Consider the following 17,878-nt stretch of genomic DNA (forward strand, 5'->3'; position numbering starts at 1 on the left):
TGGTCCTGCTTCGGATGATGGCTGGATGATGATTCGTTAAGGAAGAAGAAACATTTGTTGTTTAGTAGAACAAATGTATAATAACAGCAACAACAACAACAACGAAGCTATCAAACGGATGAGTGGCAATGCTTTGTTCTTGGTTGTTTGTTCGTTTGAACGTCTTAACCATTTGAGCTTACAATTTTCAGATTTCAATATGTATGTAAATTGGAATAATGTTCTTGTTGTTGCCTATTCAAGTCAATGACGGCGGCGGCGGCGGCGGCGGTGGCTATGCTAACATTATTTCGTTTTGCCATTTTACTTTTCATTTGTATTTCAATGTTTTTTTTTTTGTTTTTTTTTCTCCTGTTTTTTTTTTTTTGCATGCCATTCATGTGAAAACGTAAAAAGGTTGTTTAGGTTTATGATACGTAACAAGAGAGCAATTGCTCGTCAAAATGAAGAAAAGGAAGAAATGTAAAGGATTTCCATTTTGTATTATATTTTGTGCCAGGGAGAACCGTGTGCCTTTCCAACACAGCTGTGAATTCTTAACATCTCTGGCCTCCTTTGTTGCCCTCTGCTCCATTGATGATAACATTTAAAATGCTTCATTAGGCAGCCAAATGATTTTTCGCTATGAAAAGCAAAAAATTGAAACGCGTCCTTTGGAATCTAAAAAAATAACCCTTTGCCTGGCTATGGTGTGTGGGTGGAATAGAAATTACTTTACAGCTGCTACTTTCCTTTTCGATTTTCTTGTTTTTTTTTTTTTTTTTTTCATTTTTTGCTTTTCTTTATTTTAAAAGCAAATGTTATCCTTTAAACGGGGGGAATTGTGCAAAGAGGGCAACCAACGACATTCGATTTGCCATACAATTCAATAACATAAATTCTTATGAGTTAACCATATTCCAGGCACCATTAGTTTTCAAAACCGTTTTGAATTTTCCAGGCAATAGTTTGCCCTTCTTTTTTTTTTCTTTCTAATATCCATTTGAATCTTTTTCTCTCGATATATTCTTTTTGTTATCATAAAAAAGATTTATGGCTATTAATATATTAACTCGCTACACCCTGACAATGTCTTGTAAATCTTGGCAGGAATGCAAATAATTGTCATGGACAGGCAGAGGCATAGTTTTGTCATTGTTACCATTAACGGCACATTGCGCTGTGTTCTTGGTTTCATCACAGCTAACCTTTTCCCCTTTCAAATAAACCACTAATAAGCGGGGTGGAAATGTGTATTTTGTTTTCCGTTTGAGGGGTGTGATTCTCATTAAAACTTAAATAACATCAGGGTGTTGTCACACAGCTTCCAAAGGATTTAGGGTTGCTTTCCCGGAATAATACTCCCAACAAAAAAGATTATACCGTTTTGTTAATCGGAATTAGGTTTCTATGTTCTTTCTACTTCATTATACCCTCAGCCATGTGGCTGGAGAGAAGGTATACATCATTTGATAGGGCCAAAACGTGCCGGTTTTAGACCCTAGGTCTCTTTGGACCAAATCCATTTCAGGACATTTGGAGCCGATCTAGCGATATCCGTCTGTCTGGCTGGCTTTCTGCGCACAATAACTCTTGATGGGAGTAACTAATTTGGCCCAAACTTGGTACATCGTAATATTATTGTCAAACTTAGATCGAGTTTGGAGATGGGCAATATCGGTCCACTCCTTCTTCTACCTCCCCCACAAAATGCCAACATTTTCAAAGACAATAATTTTCTGCACAGCAAGAGAATGGGTTATCCAATTTTGCTCCAACTTTGCAAATCCTAATATTTGCATCAGTGCTAGGTCAGGTGCGAAAATGGACGATATCGGTGCACTCCATCAAGTACCTCCCCCACAAAGTGTTAAAATTTTGAATAATTATAACTCTTATAAAATGTGATGTTAGTGTCCGATTGTCTTCAAATTACACACATCACAATATTTTTGTCCACCCAAGGTCTGGTGTGAAGATGGTATGTATCGGTCTACTCCTTCTGGTACCTCCCCCACAAAGGATAAAAATTTTGAATATTCATGAAACTCATAAATCACGAAATTAACATCCGATTCCATTCAGACTTGGCACATCTCAATATTTTCATCAACACAAGATCTATTACAAAGATGCTAGAGTTCGGACCATTACTTCTGGTACCTCCCCCACAAAGGGTCAAAGTTTTGAATAACCAAAATGATCATAAAATCCGATATAAGCATCCGGTTCTCTTCAAATTACAAACATCACAATATTTTTGCCCATCCAAGGTCTGGTGTGAAGATGGAATATATCGGTCCACTCCATCCAGTACCTCCCGCACAAAAGGTCAAAATTTTGAATATTCATAAGGCTCATAAATCACGAAATTAACATCCAATTCCATTCAGACTTGGCACATCTTAATATTTCCATCAACACAAGATCTGTTATAAGGATGGTAGGGATCGGACCATTCTTTCTGGTACCTCCCCCACAAAGGATCAAAACTTTGAATAACCAAAACGATCATAAAATCCGATATAAGCATCCGGTTCTCTTCAAATTACAAACATCACAATATTTTTGCCCATCCAAGGTCTGGTGTGAAGATGGAATATATCGGTCCACTCCATCCAGTACCTCCCGCACAAAAGGTCAAAATTTTGAATATTCATAAGGCTCATAAATCACGAAATTAACATCCAATTCCATTCAGACTTGGCACATCTTAATATTTCCATCAACACAAGATCTGTTATAAGGATGGTAGGGATCGGACCATTCTTTCTGGTACCTCCCCCACAAAGGATCAAAACTTTGAATAACCAAAACGATCATAAAATCCGATATAAGCATCCGGTTCTTTTCAAAATACATACATCATAATATTTTTATTAACCCAAGGTCTGGTGTGAAGATGAAACATATCGGTCTACTCCTTCTGGTAACTCCCCCATAAAGGATCAAAATTTTGAATATTCACGAAGCTCATAAATCTCGAAATTAACATCCGATTCCATTCAGACTTGCCACATCTCAATATTTCCATCAACACAAGATCTGTTATAAGGATGGTAGAGATCCGATCATTCCTTCTGGTACCTCCCCCACAAAGGGTCAAAGTTTTGAATCAGAAAAATGATCATAAAATTCGAAATAAGCCTCCGATTGTCTTCATATTACACACATCATAATATTTTTATTAACCCAAGGTATGGTGTGAAGATGGAAGAAGAAGATGGAACGTATCGGTTCAATCCTTCTGGTACAACCCCCACAAAGGATCAAAATTTTCAATATTCATGAAGCTCATAAATCACGAAATTAACATCCGATTCCATTCAGACTTGGCACATCTCAATATATTCATCAACACAAGATCTGTTATGAGGATGGTAGAGATCGGACCATTCCTTCTGGTACCTCCCCCACAAAGGGTCAAAGTTTTGAATAACCAAAATGATCATAAAATCCGAAATAAGCTTCCGGTTCTCTTCAAATTATAAATATTATAATATTTTTTTAACCCAAGGTCTTGCGCGAAGATGGAAGATATCGGACCATTCCTTCTGGTACCCTCCACAAAGGATCAAATACATCTGTCCGCAAAACTTATGGATACAATTTTACTTGTTTTGTTCCAGTTTTAATCGTTCAATCAAAATCCAGGTTGACAACTTTCCAGGTTGTCAACTTTGTTGCCAGTTTTCACAACTTCGTCCACACAGCTTCCTAAGGACTGAGGATTAACCTATTCAGCATTTTATTCCCAAACAAAGAGGACTTGGGCTTCTAAACTTTTTATTCAATCTCATTCCTTAGAGCAACAAATCTAAATCCAGGTTGGACAACTCTGTTCCCAGCCGTTTTCCACTTAAACTAACCACCATTTTATCACTCACCAACGCCATCTCGCAGTTATTTACACTTGTCTCTTTTTCTTTTTGTCCGAACAGCAGCCAGCTAGCTGCATGTTTTCCTGTAGCTTTGTTCGACGGATTTTTAATATAACTTTCTAACATCTGGCATTAATGTTTTCTTACTTCGTGTTGTTGTTGTTGTTGTCGATTTGTTTACTTTGTTGTGGTTTTATTAAACCACCAACAACAACAACAAGAATAACATGATGTTCAAATTACAATCTTAAATTACATTAATTTGGTCCTTTGAGAAGGGCTAAGGGAAAAATTATTGGCCTCCCTTTCAAGGGGAAAAATTTAAGGAGGAAGATAAAGGTTGATGGAGTGTGGATGGAAGGATATTAATTAATTTTATTTATTCTTTAAGGAGCGGAGAAAACAGCGTGGAAGATTTCAGAGTGTTTCAGGTGGAAAATTTCATTCAAATATTCTCGAACTTATCTCCAATTGCAAAAATATTGCATGATTGGTTTGTTTTAAGGATGTCCAGCTACACGGAAGGTGGCAACTGCTTCACTCAGAGACCTTTGGTCCATTGTGTTCTTCCTAGGAACAATTGGTAATAGGAGAGATGTAGAAGCGAGAAGGAAAAGAAAAGATTTATTAGAGAGAAGTTTCTAACTACACTTCTCTCTATAGCCGGTCTTAAGGTGTGGAGAAAACAGTGTGGAAGACTTTAGAGTGTTTCGGGTGGAAAATTGCATTCAAATATCCTTGAACTTATCTCCAATTACAAAAATATTGATTTGGTTTGGTTTGTTTTAAGGATGCCCAGCTATACGGGAGTTCACTCAATCGTCCATCTGTAGTCCATTGTGTTCTTTCTAGGAACAATTGGTGATAGGAAAGATGTAGAAGCGAGAAGGAAAAGGAACAATGTATAGAGAGAAGTTTCTAACTACACTTCTCTCTATGGCCGGTTTGCCTAGCTCGGGAATGCTTTTGTAGATAATAATGGGATCTATGTTTGAAAAGAACGTCTATAGCTTCTATCCCCACACCTGCCAAATAGCCCATGTCTCTTGTTGGATAACATGTGACATTTTCATAGTAGGTGTACAATCGTCTCTATATCTTCTTCATCTTCACATAGCCTATAGTAGTTAGGAACACTGTTATCCCATCTTGAGGTCAGATATCTGATACTTCAGTGGCCAGCCAGTATACCCACTACCATTCTTAAATCAGGCCTACTAAGAAGGAAATTAGTTTTTTTCTCATGATATTACCGGCCAGATGGCCTTACATACCCTACAACCGGTCTCTATATGCCATCTTTCTTCAGATTCTTCGATGAGAGATTTTTTGAAGCAGCTGACATAATAGATTCTTGTTGGTTTAACAATCTAATCAAACGCTATATGAATCGACTGGGAACCTCCTCTAGCCTATTCATCCGCCACTTCATACCTCCCCCACAAAGGATCAAAATTTTGAATATTCATGAAACTCATAAATCACGAAATTAACATCCGATTCCATTCAGACTTGGCACATCGCAATATTTTCATCAACACAAGATCTGTTATAATGATGGTAGAGATCGGACCATTCCTTCTGGTACCTCCCCCACAAAGGGTCAAAGTTTTGAATCAGAAAAAATCATAAAATTCGAAATAAGCATCCGGTTCTCTTCAAATTACAATTATCATAATATTTTTATTAACCCTAGGTCTTGGGCAAAAATGGAATATATCAGTTCACGCCTTCTCGTACCTCCCAAAAAATAAAATTTTGAATATCCATGAAGCTCATAAAACGCGAAATTGCTATGACCTGGAACCCAACACAGCTCAATGAGTCCAAAGCATTTGAAGGAGGGCTTTCTTGTAATCAATAGTGGCTCATGATTTAATTACACTTGACTTGATGGCATTTAGGCCCGCTTGACTATATATTCAATGGTGCTGTTATGCCATTGCAGAGATCTCTTACCATTTCGGCTGCCTTTTTGTATTGTCATTCAGTTTTTATGAGTGTTTGAATGATTGGGTTAGGGCAAAATTTTCCAGCACCGGGTGCCTTTATCCATCTTGGTGCTATCTGTATATAAGGCCAGACCGTACAGAGAGAGAGAGTTCGCCACCAGCCCAGGCATCCCTATTAGGTATCGTAAAATCAATGTAATTGTAGTCGCAAAAGGACGACCCCTTCACCCAATGTATTCCCATTAATTGATATGTCCAGGATTTTTGCATGACCAACACGTGAAGAGCGCCATCATCCAGTGCTTGTCATAGTCTCAGCGCACTCCTTGTTGCTTGGAATTGAGTCAAATTATTCAGTGACTGGAAATTTAGCATCAAATTCAATGCCGAATGGGGGATGTTCTCTTGATGGGCCCGTTTGTCAGTCTGGACATGAGTGCCCTGGATTTAATCGCATGCCACAAGACGAAGCACCCACATGTCCGACCAGGTAAAACCTGTGTACATTCAGTGCACGACTTGTGGTCAAATCTCACAGCTCTTCCCCAAGGCGTTCTTGCATAAATAGAGTGTAATCAGACCCATTTTAGAACACAGCGGGGCGCTCTGCGTTGTGGACATAAGTGGTGTGGATTTAATCGCATGCCACCATTGAGGCAGCCAAATGTCAGAACAGGTAAGACATCTGTGACGTACATTTAGTGTGTGGTCTAACCTCTCAGCTCTTCCCCATGGCATTCCTGCAAGAATAGAGTGCAGTCAGACCCTTTTTAGAACAAGTGCGATTTGGTGAATAGTAAAAGTTCAGTTATTGAGGGGTCTTTGTCAGTCTTTGAGACCATTATCCAGGGCCCAGTCAGGCAACTGGACTAGTGCGGTTTACATTGGGTCAGAAAAAGTTGGAAAAAATCTACCACTTTTCAGCACCACTACGTCATCAGCATATGTGATGGCCAGAAGTACTAGATATAGTCCAATCTAGCACCTTGTAACATATAAATATATCCGACTTAGATCAGATATGAAATAGGAAATCGGTGAATAATGTAGCTAAAATCATCAAAATACCTTGTATAGGGAGGTACCGTTATATCGGAGCTATACGAAGACCTGGACCTGCATAGACAATTTTCTGTCACAAGCTGTAGCATCCATTACGAACTTCAAATACGACATCTCAAACAATTTCTGTACTGATTATGGGACCATCGAAGACCTGGACCTGCATAGACAATATTCTGTCACAGACTGTAGTTCCCATTACGAACTCTAAATACGTAATTTGATACTGCTCCGGTGAATAATGCCGCTAAAATTAAAAAAAAATTTTGGCCTTCTATCTCAATTCGTTCGAAAGATAGCGTGATTACAACATGAGTATTTCGAGGAGTTACAAACGGAATGACGAAGTCAATATACCCTCCATAGTATGGTGGAGGGTATAAAAAAGATATACATCTGTCGTCAAAATCGACTGATACTTTTAAACTTTTTTTAAAACTCACAAATATTTCTTCTCTTGGAAAACATAGATATTTCTACGCCTGCCTGCAGATTAGATACCAGATTAAAAACGTATTAACAATTCCAAAAAATACAAATTTTCCCAATGCCAAATTTCAGATTTTGTTTTCCTTCCCCTCCCTCATCACCTGTTGTGACCATGACTCCTTTACAATGTAACTTCTAAATATTTACTTTCCATTTTCCATTTTTTCTCAAGATTCTTATTTTTTTTTTTTTTTTTGAATTTCACATAAAACACACTGGGGAATTGAGAATATTTCAGTTTTTCTTTGCCACATCCTTATCCAAACATGGTCATTTTTTCAATGCATTTTAAAGCGAACAGAAAATCTTCTGGCTAAGAAGTTCCCGAAGATATGAAAACACAATAGTCTCCTTGCTTTAACAATGTTGTAAGTTGTTACAGGGCAACAACAAATTAAAGGGAAGGGGGAGGGATACAAATTATGCCACATGTTTGCTTGCTTTAAAAGGTATTAGCCAAAGTTATCTTATCAGGGCTTTGGAGGTAAATGCCAGCGCCGCCACCACCACCAGCAGCAACCATCATCACGTCCATGGATTGTCAACAAATACATTTCGTAGAGCCAATACCCCTCAACGAACGGGAAAAAAAAACAAACTACCCTTTTTGCTGCCATTGTTGTTGTTGTACGGAACGTGTAACTAACTGCCGTCTTCATCGCAAAAATGAAGAGACAAAAGCCAAGTGGTAATGCTGAGGTGTTATTATGGCTGTGTAGCATACTTGGATAATATTGGATATTTTGCTGCGGCTGATGCTGCTGCTGCTGCTTGCTTTGCTACTCGAAAGATGTTCAACAAACATTGCACGTTCCTTGGGTTTTCTTATTGTGCGTGTGCTTCGCCAGGCAAGCAGCCGTAGAACAAAAGTTGATTAGATTAAGAATAGAAACTTTTTTTTCTACTTTCGCTATAAACGCATCAGCAAAATACAATGATATTAAACGAAGAAGAAGGAGCGGAGGAGAGGGGAGGAGAAGAGAGGGGAAGGAAACAAAAGGGGAGTATGATATTCTACAATTCTGTATTACAATAATGTCGAAGCTGCTGTGCGGAAGTAGAATATTGAAGACAAGAAAAGACAGATGGACAGACACACAAGCTGGGAGCTGATGAACAAACCTTTACAGAATACCGATTACATTGCAGCCAAGAAATGGTTTCGAGTCTTGCTTTTCTTCACAGCACTCTGGCTGGTCGGTCTGTGAGGTATGTGTCTCTCTGTGTGGATGTTGAAAAGACTTTAATTAAAGCATTTTTAAATTAAATCCTTTTCATCGTCTGTTTTATTTAACCCAAACAACCAGCCAGCCATTCCTTCACCCGACCGACCCTTCCATCATTACTGCCGCCTACTTTCCCTTCTGTATTTATTAGAAATTAAGAGTTAAATTTGAAATTAATTCAATTCCATTGTTTGGAATCGTAATTAATGTTGAGAAAAGGTACTCTGGAGGGGGGAAGTAGGGGTTTGAGAGCTAGCTTTATTCATAAGGAAATTTGAAACCCCTTTCCTATTCGAAATAAAAAAATCTTAAATTAATTGAAATAATATTCAAAAAAAAAATTTAAAACTTTAAAAGAAAAAAATGGAAGAAAAATTATGGTCTTAGGTTCCAGTTAATAAAAGTAACAGAGACCTTCCTTAAAAAAATTACGGAAGAAGCGGATATCGGTGTTAAGTAAGGAGAGTCAAAAGAACAATTAAAAAAGCTGTAAAGCTGGGAATACATAAAGCGCTTATTTGGCTGGCTTAAGTCATCAGCTGGCTTCTTCGTAGATGAACAAAGGAGCCTAGGGCCAAAATCGAACTAGGTCAACCTAAAACTCCTTTGTTCATCTACGAAAGGCTGGAAGCATTAGGCTGGGAATACATAAAGCGCATATATGGCTGGCTTAAGTCATCGGCTGGCTTCTTCGTAAATGAACAAAGGAGTTTTAGGTTGACCTAGTTCGATTTTGTCCTTAGGCTCCTTTGTTCATTTCCGAAAAAGCCAGCCGATGACTTAAGCCAGCCAAATAAGCGCTTTATGTATTCCCAGCTTAAGTTTGGCAGGGCTGAGCTGTGACGGGTACAATTTGGAACAAATTTGACAATTTTCAAAAAAAAAAAAAAAAAATCCGTTAAAAAAATCTGATTAAAATTTAAAAAATACCAAATGTAGCCATAATATTAGGGTCTATACGACGACGTGGACCTGCATAGGCAATTTTTGTCACAAGCCATTACAATAATCAAATGCGAAACTTGAAACAAAAAAATCGGTGAATAATGTAGCTAAAACCATCAAAATCCGAATATCGGGAGGTACCGTTATATGAGGGCTATACGACGAAGGCGTGGACCTGGACGGACAATTTTCTAACATAGGCTGTAGTATCCATTACGAACTTCAAATGTATATTTCGAGATGTTACAAACGGAATGACAAACTTAAATATACCCTCCATACTGTGGTGGAGGGTATAAACATGGTAAAGGTAAACAAATAAGCAAGGCGGATTGCTGTCGCACGCTTCCACAGGTTGGGGACAGTGGAAAGCCCTGTACATATACCGGGTAGTTGGGAATTGAATGAGCAGTTGTGGACAGTCAGCGGATTTGAGGGGAGAATGCCGGCTTAAATACCTGAAAGCCAATGATCCTTCGACCGACGGCTCGATGTTCCTAAAATTGACAAAGAACTGTGCTGGCCCCACACAAAGAGGACCCCACATAAGGATGACCACTAAAATAGACAAAGCTCTGTCCTGGCCTCATAAAGATGACCCCCTAAACCTGGGGTGTTATGCGATACATCAGTGGTATCGACTGTATTCTAACGTAGATTCGTTAATACCTCGATGCCAAAACGAACATCTGGTATAGTGACCAAGTCCTTGCCATGATATGGCAGGTTACCGACTTTATTCTAAAGGAGCTTCGTTGACACCTGGGCGCCTCAAAGAATATTAGGTTTAGTTACCGAGTCCTTGCCATGGTATACAGGCGACTATGACATATGGATGAAGAATTTAAAAAAAATCCTCAAAAAAAAAAAAAAAACAACAACTGCCAACTTTCCGTTAATGCTGGAGTGTACTCCTTGGCACCCTTAACCAAAAAAGCCTCCAAAGTAACAAAAATAACCTTAAGATCGGTCTCGGACAGTGTCTGCTACTAGAAGTAGGAGGAAGCGGATGGAAAGTCTGAGAGTCGATAATGTTCGGCCACATAACAATCCGACAAATGGTGTTGAATGGTATATACAGCCAGACCATCTAGACCAGTGGCCTGGCTTTATATACAGATGGCTTCAAGATGGAGGAATGCATCGGTGCTGGAGAATTCTGCCCTAATCCAATGCTTAATTATTTAATGGCAATTGCAGCATTTTCCAAGCGGAGATTCGAGAAGGCACCTAAGACGGTAAAAGAGCTTTGCAATAGCATAGCAGGACCAGTGATTATATATGTTGATGGTCAGACGGGCCTAAAGGCTATCAAGTCGAGTGCCTTTAATTCAAGAGCCACTTTTGACTGCAAGAAACCCTCATTAAGCTTTGTTGGTTTCCAGGACATAGCAATGTAGTGGGGAATAAAGTGGCTGATGAATTAGCTAGAGGGGGTTCCCATACGATTGATCTACCGATATGAGACTTTTAAACCACATAAGCTATTATATAAGCTGTCATAAAGGAATCTGGAAGAAGATGACACTTAAAGATTGGTTTTAGGATATCTAAGGCCATTTGGTCGAGATAATCTCTAGAAGAAGAATAAGCTTCCTTTTATCACTTAGTAGTGTGGGGAGGTGGGTGGTGAGGTATGGTATATCCAGTCAATTGCTGAGTCTATTACACCACCACAAGCTATTATGTCAGCTGCTCAATAAAATCTCTCGTCGAAGATGCTGGAAAAAGATGACATTTAGAGACCGGTTGTGGGGTATCTAAAGCCATCTGGCCGGCAATCTCGAGAAGAAGAACAAACTTCCTTCTATCACTTAGTAGGTGGTGTTTCCCAGCAGATTTATGAGTCTTTTAGACCGCCATAACCAATTAGATTGTCAGAAGATGACACTGAGATACCGGTTGTATGATATCTTAGGCCATCTGGCCGGTAATCTCGAGAATCTCTCTTCTATCACTTTGTAGGTTTGATCTTCGATTCGCCCACATTATTTGACGTAGAGCGTCAAAATTTAGCAGACCATTTTGTATTGTGTCTAGGATGTTTGGTATTGAAAATGAGATATATCGGTGCACGTTTTGGTTTAGTCCCCATATAACGGTACATCCTGATATTCGGCATTTTTATGATTTTCCCACATATTTTTACGGATTTTTCTAAAAATACGTATTTGTAGGTCATAATGGATCCTAGTTTGTTTGGCGAAATATTGTATGTATAGGTCCTCGTTTTGGTATAGCTCCCATATATAGCGGTACCTCCAGATATTCTGTATTTTGATTATTTTTGCCAAATATTTTCACGGATTTGTCGGAAAATTGATATTTGTAGGTCATAATGGATCCTAGTTTGTGTGGCGAAATATTGTATGTATAGCTCCATGTTTTGGTATAGCTCCCATATATGGCGGTACCTTCCGATATTCGGTATTTTTATGATTTTTCCCACATTTTTTCACGGATTTTTCTGAAAATTGGTATTTGTAGGTCATAATGGGTTCTAGCTCCGTTGGCGAAGCATTGTGGTATGTATAGGTTCACGTTTTTGTATAGCCCCCCCCATAACGCGGTACCTCCCGATATTTGATATTTTGATGATTTTTGCCATATTTCTTTGCGGATTTATCTGAAAATTGGTATTTGTAGGTCATAATGGGTCCTACTTTGTGTGGCGAAGTATTGTATGTATAGGTCCACGTTTTGGTATAGCTCCCATATATAGCGGTACCTTCCGATATTCGATATTTTGATGATTTTTGCCACATTTCTTCACAGATTTTTCTGAAAATTGGTATTTGTAGGTCATAATGAGTCCTAGTTCGTGTGGCGAATTATTGTATGTATAGGTTCATGTTTTTGTATAGATCCCATATATAGCGGTATCTCCAGATATTCGGTATTTTTATTATTTTTTGCTACATTTTTTCACTGGTTTTTCTGAAAATTGGTATTTGTGTGTCCTAATGGGTTCTAGCTCCGTTGGCGAAACATTGTATGTATAGGTCCACGTTTTGGTATAGCTCCCATATATGGCGGTACCTCCAGATATTCGGTATTTTAAAGATTTTTGCCACATTTCTTAGCGGATTTGTCTGAAAATTTGTATTTGTAGGTCCTAGTGGGTTTTAGCTCCTTTGGCGAAAAAGGTTCATGTTTTTGTATAGCCCCATATAGCGGTACCTCAAGATATTCAGCATTTTGATCATTTTTGCCACATTTTCCCAGGAATATGTCTAAAAATTTTGTATTTGTGGTTCATAATGGGTTCTAATGTTTCCTTTACCCTAAGGTGGAGGGGGGTATTAAAAGTTCGGCCCGGCCGATCTTAATTTTTATACCCTACACCACAAGGTGGTCAGGGTATTATGTCTTTGTGCATTTGTTTGTAACAGGCAAAAGGAAACGAGATAGACCCATAGTTCCTTTTGATGATCTGCATAGAATCACATTCTGAGTCGATTTATGCATGTCCGTCCGTCTGTCCATGTATTTTTGTAAACAAAGTACAGTTCGCATTTATTGCCATATCCAGATGAAATTTGGCACATATCATTTGTTTGTCCCAAGGACGAACCCTATTGAATTTGGAGATAATCGGTCAAAATTTAGATATAGCTCCCATATATATATTCGTCCGATTTGCCCATTTTTGTGCACCAAACGTCTAATATTTGCCCAAATAGTATGAAATTTTGCACATACAACCAAATTAGGCCTGAAAATAAGTATGCCAAATTTGATCGAAATCGGTTCAGATATAGCTATAGCTCCCATATATATTGTCCATCCGATTTGTTATTTTTGTCCTCCGCAGCCGTAATATGCATTCTGTAACAACAATATTTGCGGAAATATATCAAATGCAGCTCAGAAATACCTTTGCTAAATTTTATCGAGATCGGTTCAGATTTGGATATAGCTCCCATATATAACTTCGTCCGATTTACCCTTTTTTGTGCACCAAACGTCTAATATTTGTCCAAATGGGATGGAACTTGGCACTTACAACCGAATTGAGTCTAGAAGCTACTATGTCAAATTTGGTGAAGATCGGTTCAGATATAGCTATAGCTCCCATATATAATGTTCATCCGATTTGTAATATATTGGTAACCACAGCCGTAATATGCACTCCGTAACAACGATTTTCAGGGAAATATATCAAATACCACTCAGAAATATCTTTGCCAAATTTTATCAAGATCGGTTCCGATTTGAATATAGCTCCTATATATATCTTTATCCGATTTCAAATAAACTAAATTAGCAAAGTGGTGAAGGGTATCATAAAGTCGGCCCCGCCCGACTTTAAGACTTTCTTTACTGGTTTTTTACTTGTTTTTATTTATAAAATCTATACTTGCTATACTATTTTCTTTTAGACAGAAATATACTCTTCGGAATTTCTCATTGTATTTCTCTCTAAAAATTTAAAATTTTCCAATTTTTCTCAAACACGTTTTTTCGGTTTTTTTTTGAAATTCATAAAAGTTCCTTCTGTTGTATTTCTATGAATTTTACATTATGTCGTCTTCATGCTCCGCGGGACTTATGTATAAAATATAAGATAACGAAGAAGTTCCACTAACTTTTTCGCCAATAAATTTCAATATGATTAATTTAGTTTAATTGCAGGGAAAAGAAAAATACTCTGAGAGACGACAATAGCTTGGCTGGCAGACTGGAAGATAAAAAAAGTGCGGGAAAAAAATTCAAATCTCCATAGGGCCATACGCTGGTGCTTGTCTGTCCTCATTTCCTTCCACGGAGCAAAAAAAAAAAACAGAGTTCATTTGGAAAACAAAACATTAAGCGGGTTTTTTTTTTGTGTTTTTATTCCTTGGCTTACTTGGCAGCACATCTTAATTCATATTAAAGTTATTCGATTAAAGTGGGCAGCAGCAGCAACACAAAAAAAAAGGCGAAGAGGAAAAACAACGAGAAACTTAAGTGATTCCCAAGACATTTATAATGTTTGTGCCAGTGCTGTGCGTGGCTCCATGTTTTGTTGTTGCCTCAACTGAGGAAGTGAAGTAATCTTGGCAGTTGTTGTTGCAGCTCTTCATATTCTTAGCTACACTTTGTTTTAATACTTTTTTGTCTCTGCTAGTATTGGCTTTGAGCTTTGCCATTTGCTGTTGTTTGGTTTTCGTTGGTTTTTTGTTCATCAGCCATTCTTTGGCAACTCCTTGAGGAGTTTTTGGTTCCTGATATGTTTTACAAAAATAATGTTGCTGTTGAAAGGAGGGATATCAATGCTGTTTTGAAAAAGAACATTGTTTTTGCCACAGTTGGCGTCATCTTTGAAAATCTTGTTCTTTTGCCTCATTTCCTCCTATGATGGAGTTTTTTTCTGCCAAGACATCGACTATGCTGAAAGTTTTTGGCCTCATGCTTTCAAAACTCTTGGCTTGGTTGGTGGCTCATTTTGTTTTTCATTCCTCGTACACAAATAAAATTTTATGATGGTCTATAACGGCAGCAGAAAAAAAAAAATAAAAATCTTAGATGTGGACCAAAAAAAGAAAACAAAAACAAGGACATTAAGGGAAGTGGCAGAAAGCAATGGGAAAAATGTTGTGGAATGCTTGCCTGCTTGCCATCACTGCTCAGCTGTGATGATTTTGTTATTGTTTTTGTTATGTTTTAATAATATATAATTTCTAGGATTTGTTGTTTTGGATATAAGGCCATCAAAACCTCCCTAGATTTTTCTATTTTTAAACAAATTTTTTAAAATTTAATAATTTCATTTAATTAATTCTCTCGCTCTCTTTCTTTCTCTTTACAGTCCTCTCAATCCGTAATACCCAGGAAGAGGAACCTCCAGATCCACAATTGATGCGTTTGGACAACATGCTAATCGCCGAGGGTGTTGCTGGTCCAGAAAAAGGTGGTGGTGGTGCTGCTGCTGCCTCAGCAGCTGCAGCCAGTCAAGGTTAGTTTCGAGTAACAGAAAGTTTTGACTGATTGTCGTTTTATTCTTTTCTCTCTCTCTCTTTCTCTCGTTTTTTTCTTTCATGCGTTTCTGTTTTTCCACCAACTAAAGTAGGCTCTTCGCTGTCAATAGATGGAGCCGACAATGCCATTGAACATTCGGATTATCGTGCCAAGTTGGCACAAATTCGCCAAATCTATCATCAGGAATTGGAGAAATATGAACAGGCGTGCAATGAATTTACAACACATGTCATGAATCTGTTGCGTGAACAAAGTCGTACAAGGTGAGTTGGGAAAAAAGTGTCAGAGGAAAATTTCAAAGGGCGATCCGAAATGTATACTCAATATGTTATGGAATTGGATGAATGCAGTTTTAATTTTAAAATATTACTATGCCATAGGAATGGAATAATAATTTATTAGAGATTAGCTTTTTTTTAAAAAAAACCCTGTCATGGTTAGGTCATTCTTTATATAACATAGCAAAAGGTCTCCTGAGAGCCTGGTTAAATGAAAATTTAATTTTGAAATATTTTTATGTATGGATCATTAATAATTTATGGAATTGGAACGCCTAACTCTTCCATTGAGCGAGCGACCATTTCCACATAACTCAGAAAAAGGTCTTTTTCGGAAACTGGATAAATTCAGATTTCATATTAAAATATATAGGAATATATAAATTCAAATTGTTACGCAATTGAAATAATAACGCTTTATAGCTTAGTCTTTTAGAAACTCTGTCATGAAATGACCATTTCCATTACAAATCTGGAAAAGTTTTTTTTGAGAACCTATTCAGAAACATTGCAAAATTTCCAAGTTATTACTTAGATTTCTGTTTCTATGTTGCTCAAATGTATATTATGTCTGCAGGACTTTTGGTATTGAAAATGGGACTTGTAGGTCCACGTTTTGGTATAGCCCCCATATAATGGTACCTCCCTATTTTCGGTATTTTTTGTGATTTTAGCGACATTATTCACCGGAATTGTTTCAAAATTGGTATTTGAAGTTCGTAATGGATACTACAGCGTAAGACAGAAAATTGTCTGTGCAGGTCCAGGTCTTCGTATAGCTTCGATATAACGGTTTCCCCTATATACGGTATTTTCATGATTTTAGCTAAATTATTCACCGGAATTGTTTCAAATTTGGTATTTGAAATTCCTAATAGGTTCCACAGTCTATGATAGAAAATTGTCTTTGTAGATCCAGGTCTTCGTATAGCCCCCATATAACGACACCTCCTGATATTCGGTATTTTGACGATTTTACCGACATTATTCATCGGAATTGTTTCAAATTTCGTATTTGAAGTTCGTAATGAGTGCTACAGCCTATGCCAGGAAATTGTCTGTGCAGGTCCAAGCCTTCGTATAGCCCCCATATAACGGCACCTCCCGATATTCGGTATTTTGGTGATTTAAGCAACATTATTCATCGGAATTGCTTCAAATTTGGTATTTGAAGTTCGTAATGGATACTACAGCCTATGACAGAAAATTGTTTTTGTAGGTCCACGCCTTCGTATAGCCCCCATATAACGGCAACTCCCGATATTCGGTATTTTGATGATTTTAGCGACATTATTCATCGGAATTGTTTCAAATTTTGTATTTGAAGTTCGTAATGAATACTACAGCCTATGACAGAAAATTTCCTATGTAGGTCCACGCCTTCGTATAGCCCCCATATAACGACACCTCCTGATATTCGGTATTTTGACGATTTTAGGTACAATATTCACCGGAAATGTTTCAAATTTGGTATTTGAGTGATGTAATGGATACTACAGCCTACGACAGAAAATTGTCTTTGTAGGTGCACGACTTCGTATAGCCCCCATATAATGGTACCTCCCTATTTTCGGTATTTTGGTGATTTAAGCGACATTATTTAACGGAATTGTTTCAAATTTGGTATTTGAAGTTCGTAATGGATACTACAGCCTATGACAGAAATATGTCTTTGTAGGTCCAGGTCTTCGTATATGCCCCATATATCGGTACTTCTCTATATTCGCTATTTTCACCATTTTAGGTACAATATTCGCCGGAATTGTTTCAAATTTGGTATTTGTTGTTCGTAATGGATGCTACAGCCTATGACAGAAAATTGTCCGTGCAGGTCTACGTCTTCGTATACCCCCATATAACGGCAACTCCCGATATTCGGTATTTTGATAATTGTAGCGACATTATTCATCGGAATTGTTTCAAATTTGGTATTTGAAGTTCGTAATGGATACTACAGCCTATGACAGAAAAATGTCTCTGTAGGTCCAGGTCTTCGTATAGCTCCCATATAACGACACCTCCTGATATTCGGTATTTTAATGATTTTAGCGGCATTATTCGCCAGAATTGTTTCAAATTTTGTATTTGAAGTTCGTAATGGATGC

General features: G+C 37.8%; 1 protein-coding gene across 3 annotated transcripts in view; it reads left to right on the plus strand.

Annotated features, from left to right (window-relative positions):
- The window catches only part of LOC101891714 (homeobox protein extradenticle), a 34,852-nt gene that overhangs the window by 14,537 nt on the left and 2,437 nt on the right, over positions 1-17,878 (plus strand). For 2 of the 3 annotated variants that reach the window (XM_059122360.1, XM_059122362.1), the window contains exons 3-4: positions 15,326-15,472; positions 15,584-15,758. In XM_059122360.1, coding sequence (XP_058978343.1) covers positions 15,326-15,472; positions 15,584-15,758 — 322 coding nt within the window. The remainder of the gene's footprint in view (positions 1-15,325; positions 15,473-15,583; positions 15,759-17,878) is intronic. The other variant, XM_059122363.1, reaches the window with a different exon arrangement.

This window comes from Musca domestica, unplaced genomic scaffold (assembly GCF_030504385.1).
Source record: "Musca domestica strain aabys unplaced genomic scaffold, Musca_domestica.polishedcontigs.V.1.1 20, whole genome shotgun sequence".
NCBI classification, from domain to species: Eukaryota; Metazoa; Arthropoda; class Insecta; order Diptera; family Muscidae; genus Musca; species Musca domestica.